At 37.8% G+C, this 13,076-nt stretch overlaps 1 protein-coding gene across 23 annotated transcripts in view; it reads left to right on the top strand.

Moving 5' to 3' along the window:
- Window positions 1-2,022: 2,022 nt before the first annotated feature.
- The window catches only part of Crem (cAMP responsive element modulator), a 74,866-nt gene continuing 63,812 nt past the window's right edge, over window positions 2,023-13,076 (top strand). For 20 of the 23 annotated variants that reach the window (XM_078023394.1, XM_078023393.1, XM_078023392.1 and 17 more), the window contains exons 1-2: window positions 2,023-2,162; window positions 10,981-11,081. In XM_078023394.1, the coding sequence (XP_077879520.1) occupies window positions 11,038-11,081 (44 nt within the window). In that variant the 5' untranslated portion in view covers window positions 2,023-2,162; window positions 10,981-11,037. Of the gene's footprint in view, window positions 2,163-10,980; window positions 11,082-13,076 lie in introns of those variants that run through there. The other 3 variants (XM_078023375.1, XM_078023396.1, XM_078023395.1) reach the window with 3 other exon arrangements.

Here is a 13,076-nt window from a genome sequence, read left to right as displayed (position 1 = left end):
TTTTGGTACTGAGGATTAAACTAGGAGTGCTTCATCACTAAGCCACATCCGCAAGTCCTTTTTTTAAATTTTGAGATAGGGACTTGCTAAGTTGCTGAGTCTCCCTAAATTGCTGAGATTGACCTCAAATTTGCAATCCTCCTGCCTCAGCCTCCAGAATTGCTGGGATTGCAGGCCACAGTGTACATGGTGAATCTTTTTTTTATTATTATTATTGTTTTATTGTTGGTTGTTCAAAACATTACTTAGTTCTTGATATATCATATTTCACACTTTGATTCAAGTGGGTTATGAACTCCCATTTTTTTTTACCCCTTATACAGATTGCAGAATCACATCAGTTACACTTCCATTGGTTTACATATTGACATACTCGTGTCTGTTGTATTCTGCTGCCTTTCCATGGTGAATCTTAACCATAGTGAAGAGTGTGATTTTTCAGGGGTTGGTAATCTTGTTTTCTCTTTCCATCTTAATGAACCCCTGTTTCTCAGCTAAAATGAAATGTATTGATTACTTTTGTTTTTTAAAGAGAGAAGAGAGAGAGAGAATTTTTTTTTAATATTTATTTTTTAGTTCTTGGCGGACACAATATCTTTGTTGGTATGTGGTGCTGAGGATCAAACCAGGGCCGCACGCATGCCAGGCGAGCGCGGTACTGCTTGAGCCACATCCCCAGCCCTGTATTACTTATGGATAAATATTCTGAGGAAGCCCTATCTAACTACACACACAAAACGGACTTTAATAATTTCTAACTACGTTCATCATTAAGAAATTAATCCAAAAAATGGAGACAGGCAATGTCTATTACATTGGAAGGAGAAACTTCAGAATTTTTCCTCTTTGAAAATGGGAACCTCTGACCTCTGCTAGCATGCATTACAACTGAAGAAGACTGAGTTGGGTAAAAGCAGGTATTTAAGAGTAGAATTTTCTCACTGTATTTCACAAAACATCCCTTCTCTATTTGCCCTATCTGATTAAATACTTCTTTTTCCTCAGCAACTTTACAAGTTGTGTCCCTGCTAAAGGTTTCCAGAGTAACACATTCTTGAAGTTTGGGTTTTAGTTCACGGTTTTGACTTTTATTATGCCCAGAATGTAAAGACACTTATGTTTAAAGACAGAGTCCTGTCTTTTTGACGCTCTACTCCACCTTAGGACGACTTAGCACGTCCAAGAATGTTTAAACGGCTGCTAGTTTACAACAGGTGACACCTTTACATTCCAGAGAACGGTTCTCTGATCCGAAAGCCCACGACTTCCGGCCCGATACAAATTAAATCTTCCTCTTATAGAGGGTTTTTGGTGTGCTTGTTATCAAAAGGTCCTCCGTCACGTGTCTACGTGGGGATTGTCGCTCTTTCTCCGCGACACTGACACAGACATGGTTATCGGGAAGCAGCTGCAGCTGCGACAAGGGCAGCCAACCAAGACCGCCAAAGAACACGGTCCAGGGCCGTCGGGTCAATGGTTAGGTCAGAGGAGTGGCCAGAGAGGTTCACAACACGTGCTTCCCGCCGTCACCGAGCCGCCACACTCCTGGGGTCGGAGCCGCTACAGCAGGCCCATTAAGAAGGACGCGATCTCAAAACCAAACCGCAGCGCCCTCCTAGTTCGCAATTAATTGGCTTTTCGGCGCACGCGCGGAGAGGGGAGCTTCCGGCCTATAGCCCCGCCCCCATCCCCACCCAAGTTAGCTCCTCCTCCAGGCCCCACCTCCGGACCAGTTCCTCCTCTCACCCGTGAAGCCCCGCCCCCTACTCGTTGCTTCCTTCGCCCCCGTTCCATTTAATTGTTGGGATTGTCAGCGCTGCACTCCCGCTGACGGCCAGCAGGGGGCAGAGTTCGAGCCTGGAGGGTTTTTTTTTACCCCCTCGGGGCGTCCCCGGGGAGGCGGTCGCAGAGTGGGGGAGGGGAGGGCGGGGCTCGTGGACGCGGTTCCGTCCGCTGCTGCGCTACTTTTGGTCCGGACTCGTCTGGGAGGCCGAGGCTGCCGCATCAGAGCTGACGTGGGGGCGACGTGGGGCCGCGGCCGGCGCCGGCGCCGGGTTGCTGGGCGGCGGCGCCGCTCTTGAGCGACGGTCGGGCTCGGCGTCTCCACCTCCTCGCGTCCGTAATCAGTGACGAGGTCCGCTACGTAAACCCCATCGCGGCGGGTAAGTGGCGCGCCGGCAGGGCCCGGAGACCAGGAGCCGGCGACGCGGCGCGGGAGGCGGCGCAGGAGCGGGGCGGGGCCGGGCCGGGCGGCGGGACCCCGGCGGCGGGACCCCGTGTCGGCGAGACCCCGTGTAGGTGGCAGCGGCGCGCCCCGCGAAGAGGCCCTCCCGCTTCCCCGTCGGCCTCGACGGCCCCGAGTGCGGGCAGCCCGCCTCCGCACCCTCCCGACTCCTTCCGAGCTTGTTACAAGTTGGAAAAGCCTGACTCGAAAAAAAAAAAAACCAAAAAAAACCCTTACGCCTCTGAGTTTGACAGGAAAAAGGAAGCGAGAAGGAAGGACGTTGGTTTTATTTATCGCAGCCGACGATTGGTGGCACCTTTGTCCCAGTTGTGTATGCAGTTGAGATATAAATTAACGCGACCTATTTTTTTGAAATGTGGGTTAGGGGGAACTCGCTGTTGAGTCATTTTTGTCATCCAGACACGTTATAGCTGACGAGATCAAATAAGGGCAGAGACGGAATAAGTGACAGCTGATAACAGGTTCGCGGTGTTATTCCTTTGATTTTTGCCTTTTTAGGGCCATCTAGTTCCCAGAACCTCTGACTGGGTAATAACACATTCTTCTACATTAGTTTTTACCCTGTTGCCGATCACACGTATACCTAGGTTTGAATTGAAATCACTTGAACGTTTTCTTCTCCTCCGCTCACTAGAACAGCTATTGGTGTGTAATCAGATTTTCAAAAAATGTTGTATTACACGACCAGCCTGAAAGTCTGACTAAAACTGAAAGAGCTCCTTTTAACTATGCAGCTTACTTAGGTAACTCATAAAGTTTCTTCCTTTAACTGCGGGAAGGGTAGGAGTGCAAACCATTTTCCATTGAAACAAAAACTTAGATGCATAGTGATAAGTCCACTGTGACTATTGTATTAGATTACATCTATAATTCATGTTCTCTATTTTTCCCTTGGTTACCACATTTTTCTTCTAGTCTTGATTCTCTTTTTGGACAACACGCTTGTTTCCCTAAGTTACTGATAGTCTTTAAATCTTTGAAATACTGTTTTCCCCAAAGGATCGCAAATGTCAAAAAATGTTTTGGCAAGTAAATGCTGAGTATTGAAACTGATGTTTAAAGGAACTACTTATTGATCCAAGCATTACTTTGGAAAAGGTATACATTATTTTAGTCCTAGATGAGTAAACATAATGCATTGTCATATTAAATAATGATAATTAAACAATTTTGATGAATTTGTAAATAGACCAATGTAACAAATTTTTTCCAGTGACTTGGTGGTTTGCATGAAATTATTTTGGTAGTGTCAAGTTGTAATTACAGTGATGTTTTGTGTACATATTTTTGTAAGAGTATGAATAAATTTTTATTGACTGTATAAACACAGAGGAACTTTTTAGTCTTTTTGTTTTTGCATTGTCCCAGAAAGTTAATGAAATTTGCCTCTACTGATGAATTTTAACAAACCTCAGACATCGTGTATTCTAGTTTCCTACTGAGGCAAGTCACTGCATGATTAAAATATTAAATTTTGTTTTTCAATAAATCTTTCATGAAAATGAGGGGAGAGTTTTAGATTATTAATGTACATAAGGAATCCTGATTGAATCTTTATCAGTATAAATGTTTCTGATCCTGTTTCCCCCAATTTGATATTCTTTACAAGTATTGGGCCAGGGGTACTGTTGAAGTAGGTAGCCTACTAAAAAGCTTTTAAATATTCTCTTCCCTTTGTAATGACTTCTTAAAATAAACCTGAACAACACAAACACTTAACAGCTTAAAATTCAGACTTTATTTTATTATTTATTTATTTATTTATTTTTAGTTGTAGATGGACACAGTACCTTTATTTTATTTATTTATTTTTATGTGGTCCTGAGAATGGAACCCAGTTTCTCACACTTACTAGGCAAGTACTGTACCACTGATCCACAACCCCAGCCAGAGACTTTATTTTTTTAGATCAGTTTTAGAACCATTGGTTCTCCCCTCTCATCGTTGCTCCCCCACACTAAGGATTGAACCCAGGGCCACTCTACCATTGAGCTACATCCCAACCCTTTTTAAGTTTTTAAAATTTTAGACAGGTTCTCACTGAGTTGCCCAGGCTGGCCTGGAAGTTGCAATCTTCCTGTACTTCCCCAGTTGCCACTGGACTAGTAGTTTTGTTTCTGCACTTAGAAAGAAACCAGTTTTGTTCCAAATAGGACCAATCTAGGTGAGTTGAAATGCTGAAATTCTTTTCTCTGAACTTTAGTTAATTTAAGTGTCTTATCTACTTTCCTGGATTTACTAATTAATAGTCAGTGCCTTTGCACTCATTGTGTAGATGAGTGTCTTGAAATGTACTTATCAATGTATCAAGAAGCATGCTATTGAAAAGAAAAACCTTAACAGTGACTTTGGTCAAGTAACTCTCCCTTGGAATTTTAAATTTTGGTTTTCTTTCTTGAATTGGAGGTGGTGGTCTGGGGTACTTGAAGGGTGGAGATGAGGATGGGGAGGCTGAGGATGTAGCTCAGTGGCAAAGCACTTGCCCAGCAGGTGTTAGGCTGGGATAAATTCCTAACACTGTGGGGGAGATTAAGTTGAAGGGTGGAGATGGGCCTTGATTACACTTGAACTTCATTTTTTCATTTCCTGCTCAGTAGCTGATTTTGCTATTCATTAAAATAGCCAAAAGTAGGCAGCACGTGGGTAATGAATTGGAAAAAGGGATGTTTTGGTAATTTTAATGAAAGTTAAGATTTCTCAAAAAACAGGTATCTCAGCTGGGTGTGGTGGCACACATTTATAATTCCTGATATGTAGGAGTCTGAGGTAGGAGGATTTCAAATTTGAGGTCACCTTGGGCAATTTAACAAGACCCTGTCTTAAAAAATAAGGATGTAGGGGATGTAGGTCAGTGGTAGAGTACTTGCTTTAGTTCAGTCCTCAGTACTGCAAAAACAACAAAACAAAAACACCCCAGGTATCTATCTCAAGCAGTTAGACTGGAGTAGTTTTGACTCTATGTTAGAAAGCCTCCTAATTATGCATAATTCATGTTTTAGATATTAAAGATACTATTTACAGATGTTTGGAATTTTATGAGTATTTTTCCTGGCTACTCCTATTTTGACATGTAAGTGTACAGATTATTATTTTAAAGTTACTGTAACTTACTTTCACAAAGAGTACAACACTTTAAAAGTGGCATCATTTTCTGTTAACTCCTGTTTCATTTTTCCTGTATTCATTTCACTTGTCCAAAATTCATGATAACCATAGGTTCATCCCTGTTAATTTCAGATATATGGCTGTTTATAATATAATTACTGCTCTCTTCAATCTAGTCTCACCTTCCAACTTTTAATTGGCTTGACAACGTGGGCTTCATGTTCTTCCCTTATCTTTCAATCCTTACTTGCTGTTGTTACTTAAATTATAGTTAACCTGTGCAGATCTACTTGAAGAACTAAAAGCTTATTTTGTCTCAGAACTAAAAAAACAGATTGTGCTTTTCTCTGTTCTCTTTTTCTTCCAACTTCTGTTAAAAGGTGCACTGCCTTTTATTCCACAGTTTCCCTTTTTCTTTTGGCTGTGCTAATTGCATTGTTTTGGATTTTTTTCCATCATCTAAAAAAAAAATTTTTTTTTTTAACTTTCTTGAAAATAACATCTCAGTAGTGCGTGCTTTGCAGGTCCCATTTTTGGGATTTTTCAAAGTGGAACAAGAATTTAGATTGTTTTTACAAGTGTCTCATAAAGAACTCTCCATTTTTGTAATACTGTAGTTATTTACAACTGTAATATCTAGTCCAAAAACTGTATTAATTTTTTTTTTGCCTTTGATACCATTTGCAAAGCATTCGACTTAGCTTTCACAGGAACAGTTCTCTTTTTAAATTATTCATCTCTTTATTTATTTATTTCAAAGAGAGAGGAGAGAGAGAGAGAGAGAGAGAATTTTAATATTTATTTTTTAGTTTTCGGTGGACACAACATCTTTGTTTGTATGTGGTGCTGAGGATCTAACCCGGGCCGCTCACATGCCAGGCGAGCGTGCTACCGCTTGAGCCACATCCCCAGCCCTGTTCATCTCTTTAAACGATTCCAAAATTGCAACAATTATGGCTAGCATAATCAGGTTTGGTGCTAAACACAATCTGGTAGGAACAGAAGTACCTGGCACACTACAGAAGAACTGCAGTAGGAATTAACTAGACCAAATTTTATAAAAGGAATGGAGGACCATTGGTTATACAGAGAGTTGGATGGTGAGGTGGAAACTGATTATAAGGGTTCATATTATAGTAAGATTGTCCCAGATTTTCTTATGTTTACCTTATTTTTTCAGAAAGTTTCATTATATTAATGCCATAGTACAGTATGTAGTCAAACTCTACTAAGTATAGTAATTTTGATACTACCTTTTCTCTGGCATATTTTAAGTATAATTTGCATAGAAAGCCATATGTTAAAGGTTGATGGTTAACAATAAAATGAAACTGTTATGCCAGAAGGTGAAAAAAATCAATATCCTGGGGAAAAGTAAGGTGAATGCCAAATGTTATTTTTTGTAATCAAACCTAATACAGGTAGGAAGTTTTTATCAGTATGATAGTTGTCTTCCACCAAATGCAGCTCAAAAATCCATACCCATACAAAATAATTTCAACTCATTTTTCTCTCCTAATATATACATTATTTGTCTGTAATAAGGTAATCTGTCTGCTCTAAAAGATAAAGCTCAAAAGTTCCTTGGCAGGTAGGATTTTTGATATATTTGTGTAGAAAATTGGTAGAGGGGCTAGAGATGTAGTTTTGTGGGAGAGCTCTTGCCTAGTATGTGTGAGACCCTTGGTTCAATCCCTAGTCCCTCCAAAAAAAAAAAAAAAAAAAGGGCAAGGCAGGGAGAGAAAAAGAAAATTGGTATTAATAAAGGATAGTACATCAGAATGTAAACATATCTGCTTAAAAAGTAAAACTTCAGTGGCTCAGGAAGCAGGAGTTCAAAGCCACCTCAACAATTAAGTGAAGCCCTAAGCAACTTAGCCCTCCCCAGCACCTCCCAAATTAAAACCTCAGATTGGGGATTGTGGTGTGTGCCTCAGCTAATTGGAGGCTGAGGAAAGAGAATCACTAGTTGGAGCCAGCCTGGGCAATTTAGGCAACATTAAGTGGGGATCCTGTGTCAAAAAAATAATCAGACTATCCTGAAGCATGTTAATAAATTCAAAGGGCGTGTTTTAAGCTAACTAGAATATTTTTATATTGTATAAATCCATCATGAGAACATATTAGGATATTTTAGCTCTTAACCAGTTGTAGGGTTGGGGCATAGGATGCCGGATTCAATTCTGTCTATCCAATAAAAATGTATTCTAATATATTAAAACCAGATTTGAAATGAGGTCACTAATATAAGAAGCAGTTTAGTTTTTCAGTGTATGCTTAGATTATAATCAAATAAACTGGGACCCCTGCTTTACAAATCCATACAAAGTGATTTTGAACTTGGGAAATAGGTGATACAAAGCAACAAGGTGCCTTAAAATCTGAATGTTTTTACAACAAACTGTATTATATAAAGTCTCTACCCAAGTGTCTCAGATGAGAATATTAAGAACTTTTTGGATATTTATTCTTAAATCAAAGGGAACTGTTGGAAAATTTTAAGTGACGAAATAACGTGTTTGGGTTTGCATTTCAAATGGAGTATTGTGGTCAAGTGGAGTGGCTTACAAGAGCTTGAGAGGAGGTTTTGAGTGAGATGAAGTAATTGTAGGGAGAGATATGGGAGGCTGTTATTACTTTAGTCATCAAAAAATCAAGAAATCGGTCAAAACTAAAGCAGTGGCAGTGAGACCGGAGAGGATAGAGAAGAATCAAAAGATATTTAAGAGGTAGGGTTATTAGGGTTGAGTAAACATGTTCTAAGCCTGTATTCCCACAACTAGACATTTTACATTCATTATTGTGCTTCCTCCTCACAACATAATCTGACAGGAAGGAATGCAGAAATGTTAAATAATTGTCCAAAGTTACATATCTAGTAAATTATAGAACTCAAGTTCACACCGAGACCAACCTCTTAATACCAGTGCTCTACTACTATACTGTTACCATTAGACCACATTACCACCTCAGGAATTGGGCACAAGGGAAATGGGTCATGAATGGAGGTTAGGACTCAGAGAGGGGGGCTGGCTAATGGTGGTGTCAGTCACTGAGATAAGAATACTGTAAGAGGAGAGTTACAGGAAGAGGGAGGCTTAGTTTAGTTTTGAACATTTTGGTTTTGAAGATGTATGAGCAGACCTTTAAGAGACATCTGATAGGCAGATTCTTGTGGGGTTAGAGCTTAGGAGAAATGTAGAAGCTTGAGGTGAAATTTGAGAGTTACTTAAAAGAAGATAAAGTGTTCCAGGGAGAGTGCCTGGAGATGATTTTTGTGCCTGGAAGCCTGGGGAATACCAACCTGTATTGAAAGAGTGGGCCAAAGAAGACAGAATGAAGGGTTAAGTAATTTGGAAGAAAAAATGAAAATGATGTCATAAAAAATTAGAGGAAAACTGGACATGGTAGCACACGCCTGTAATCCCAGGTGTGTTGGAAGCTGAGCCAGGAGAATGCAATCAAGTTCAAGGTCAGCCTGGGCAATTTAGAGAGACCCTATCTCAAAAAAAAAAAAAAAAAAAAAAAAAAGACTGGGGACCTAACTAAGAATCTCAGAATGCTTTCCTAGTAGGAATAAGGCCCTGATTTAATCCTCAGAACTAAAAATGTAACAAATAAAAATAAGAAAAAAAATTCAGGGATGAGGAAATGCTGTAGAGATGTTAAAGGAAGATGGGGATTAGAAAGCATCCTTTTAGATTTGACCAGTAAGTAGTCAACCTTTAATGACTTCTTAGTAGTTAAAATGAAATATTTCTCTGGCAATCCAGAGTCAGAGTCAATTTTATCTCATCGTTATTCTAATATGAGGCCAATTATTTTCCTCTTGACACTCTGTGGCTGGGGTTGCAGGAAGATGGTGCTTTCTTCAATGCTTGTTGCCTCTGGGAAGAGAAAGTGGGTAGCTGTTTCTGGGCTTCACTGAGTACCTTTCTCTGTGTTCTAAATTTTTGAACTAAAAGAATGTATTTTGTATAAAACTAAAAATTATGTCAAGAGAAATGCAGAGAATAGTAGTTATTTCTCTGTTACATGGTGCTGTGATCATTATTGCTCAGGTGATATTATCTTTGTTTACAAGTCTGTTTCCCTTTTTAGATTGCAGCGTCTTGAGCAATATGTCCCACTGTTTCCCAGTGCTTAACATAAGAGCCTGGTATATAATGGGTACTGGTCACTCTTTAATAAATAAATGATCCTTGCCCTCTTGGTCATACAACTTTTAAGATGTTTCCATGTAAAATGTTAGTGTAATATAATAGAGAATAAGGTTTAATAAGGTATGGCACCATCCTTGCTCTTTATTTATTGTGTTGTGGATAGCTTGGTTAAAATGCTCTTTCATCTTTTGTTGTCGCTTTGCTAGGGTGGAAGGGGTGGCAACAGTAACCATTGCTTTAGTACCTTCAGTGTGGCAAACCATTGCCTGCAGTTTCAAAATTGGAAGGGTATGACACCGTTTTAGAGAGAACCATTTAGGAGCAAAGTCTGAAAGCTGCATGTGCATTGCTGAGCACTGTCATTGCTGGCATAGGCATCTTCAAAGTACTGAGGGATGGTCATAACTATTCTTTGCAGCTCTGAAAAAAAGCAAAGGCTCCCAGATATTCTTTTGTCTTTGGCAATCTTACTTCATTCTGCAGGTCAGATGTGTTTTGGGGCTGAGGATACAGTTCAGTGGTAGAGTGTTTGCCTAGCACTGGGTTCAGTCCCCAGCCCAAATAAATACTTATATAAATAAATGTGTGGGGCTGGGGATGTGGCTCAAGTGGTAGCACGCTCGCCTGGCATGCGTGTGGCCCGGATAAAGATGTGTGCCGAAAACTAAAAAATAAATATTAAAAAAAATTCTCTCTCTCTCTCTCTCTCTCTCTCTCTCTCTCTCTCTCAATAAATAAATAAATAAATAAATAAATAAATGTGTGTATTTCAGAAGTATTAAGTTTTAAGAAGTATTAAGCTTAAAAAAAATGAGTGTCTCAGATAGCTTTTTAAAATAGAGTGAAGGCTATTAGAAGATTTTGAATGAACTGTTGATATTTTGTTTAGAGTTAAAAATCTTTGAGAAAACTGAAGTTTGAATTAATGAAAACATGGTTGGAAAATTTGTTGCAATTGAGTGATCATTACCTTTTAAAACAGCTTATCACCAGCACTGCAAAACAAAAACAAACAGTAAATGGAGCTGATTCTGAGCTTAATACACTTAATGTATAATAGATCTGTAGACTGCATGGCTTTCTTTTCTGAGAGGGCTAGGGCTGTGGCTCAGTGGTGGAGTGCTTGCCTAGCATGCGTGAGGCCCAGGGTTCGATCCCCAGCACCACATAAAAATAAATAAAATAAAGGCATTGTGTCCAACTACAACTGAAAAATAAAAAATATTAAAAAAAAAGAAAGAAAATAATCTGAGAAATAGCACATCATTTAAATTTTGTGGACCCTACCACCAAAGATAAGAAAAATAAATAATAGAATTGAAAAAAAAATCTAAAGCTGTTTCCAGTTATCTATGCTTTTTCAGTTTTATAGAAATTTTTGAATATTAATAGCCTAGTTTTAAGAGATTTAATTTTTTGAAAATAAATGTTATGATCTCCCAATTCAACATTATAATTTTGCTGCAGGATAAATAAAGAAGAAAACGGAGAAGGAGCAAAGCATTGATTGCAAATGTCTTAATAATGAGCAAATGTGGCAGGAAAAAATATATTAAGACAAATGTAAGGTAGGTGTTTTTCTTTTTTTTTTTTTTTGAGGGTTCTACTACTTAGCTATAGTTAAAATGATGAATTAATGATAAATATGTACATACATGTATGTGTGCTTATGGTGTGTGTATATATATATTGTACATACATAGTGATTATAAATATATGCATACAATATTCAATATTCACATTTGGCTTTTTCTGAGTTCTAGGATCCTTTTCAGTTAGAAAATAGACCATTGATAAAGATATAAATAGTTCAGTGGAACTATAGAATTAGAGGAATCTCAAGAGTTTTAGTCCTCTGTCTTACTCTTAGACTACTTGTTGTTAACTGTGTAAAACAGAAGAAAATCTCCACTGAAGTTTTAAACAGTATTTTCCTTTTTTTTTTTCTGGTACTAGGAATTGAACCTGGGGGTGCTTAACCACTGAGCTACATTCCTGGCCCTTTTTTATTATTTTATTTTGACACAGGGTCTTACTAAGTTGCATAGGGCCTCACTAAATTGCTGAGTCTGGCTTTGAATTGGGATCCTCCTGCCTCAGCCTCCTGAGTTTCTGGGATTATAGACAAGCACCACTGTGCCTGGCTCTACCAATTTTTATAGCAATCTAATCAGAATTTTTCAAGTTTCTTTTGGTACTTTATATATACATATATATATATGTATATATAAAGTATATTTATATATATAAAGTATATATATATAAAGTATATTTATATATATATATAAATATAGCCAAAGACCGGCCACCTTTTGGAACTTTCAAAACGTTCTGTTTCATCAGTTGTGTTTAGCTCTAAAGAGAAAATAAATTTTCTATGAGATTTTTGTAAAGCTATTTAAAAACAGAGAATAGAAACAGCTTTAGTAAATTTTTCCTTTACCAATTGGACTCTATTTTTAGAAGTGGAAAAGTTTTTGCAAAGGTAATATAGTTGCAGTGCCATGTAATTTGTTTTTACAAATTGGAAACAACTGAGATTTTAGAATTTTATTAGTTTATTGAACACATAAATTATAATTAAGACACTGTCTTTGCCCTATTTTTCACTTAGATTTTTTTGGCCTGTCTTTTCCTTTCCCTTCTTTGCTTCTAACTTCTTTTTAAACACTTTCCTGGAGGCCAGCCTCAGCAACTTAGCATGGCCTTAATCAACTTGGTGAGACCCCGTCTCAAAATTTAAAATTAAATACAGGTTGAGGATGTACCTCAGTGGTAAAGTTCTGCTGGGTTTAGTCCCCAGTATAAAGAAACACACACATTCTCAGGTACTGATAGCATTCCTTAAAATGTTTTTCCTTTTTCCTTCTTGTTTTTCCCCCTGCTTACATATTTCTTATGCACATATAGACATGCCTAAGTAGCTTTTCATGATTAATTGCTTTGGTTTCTATAATTATAAATATTTGTATGAGTGCATTCAATTCTTAAGTATGTTATATATAGGTTGTCTACCTATTTTGTATCATATTGTACAAATAGAACTTTATTGTTGTACCTTAGTATTTGGGGAGTTATTACAGTATTATGTAGATGTTCTTTTACAGTCCTCAAAAAATAACAGAATAAGAAGTCATAGAAGATAACAGGATAACAAATACAATTGTACATATATTTGTTATGGAAAGTATTTCACCATGGAAATCTTTTAAACTAGTTACAATGGAGATTCCTGTTATTTTTATTAGTTATTTTAACCTTTTATTAAATTGGATCTCAGTATATTCATAACAGGTTGAGATATTTGCTTTTCCATCAAAAGAGAAAAAGGAAATAAATATCAGAAGAAATATTTTAACTCATAAGAAAAGAATATTATTGAGGTGGGAAGATTGCAAATTCAAGTTTAAATATGCCAATTTTAGCAAATTCTTACCTATTTTTAAGAACTATGAAACCAAATATTTGGTTTTCTATTTGGTTTCTAAAGTATTCTAGTTGATGTTAGTTATAATACTTAATGTACTTTTGTGTCTTTTATAGTTACTTCTTATTTTTAAGTA

The sequence above is a fragment of the Ictidomys tridecemlineatus genome, chromosome 10 (assembly GCF_052094955.1).
Source record: "Ictidomys tridecemlineatus isolate mIctTri1 chromosome 10, mIctTri1.hap1, whole genome shotgun sequence".
Lineage (NCBI taxonomy): Eukaryota > Metazoa > Chordata > Mammalia > Rodentia > Sciuridae > Ictidomys > Ictidomys tridecemlineatus.
Note: the sequence above shows the minus strand (reverse complement) of the source record. Positions and strands in the feature narration are given on the sequence as shown.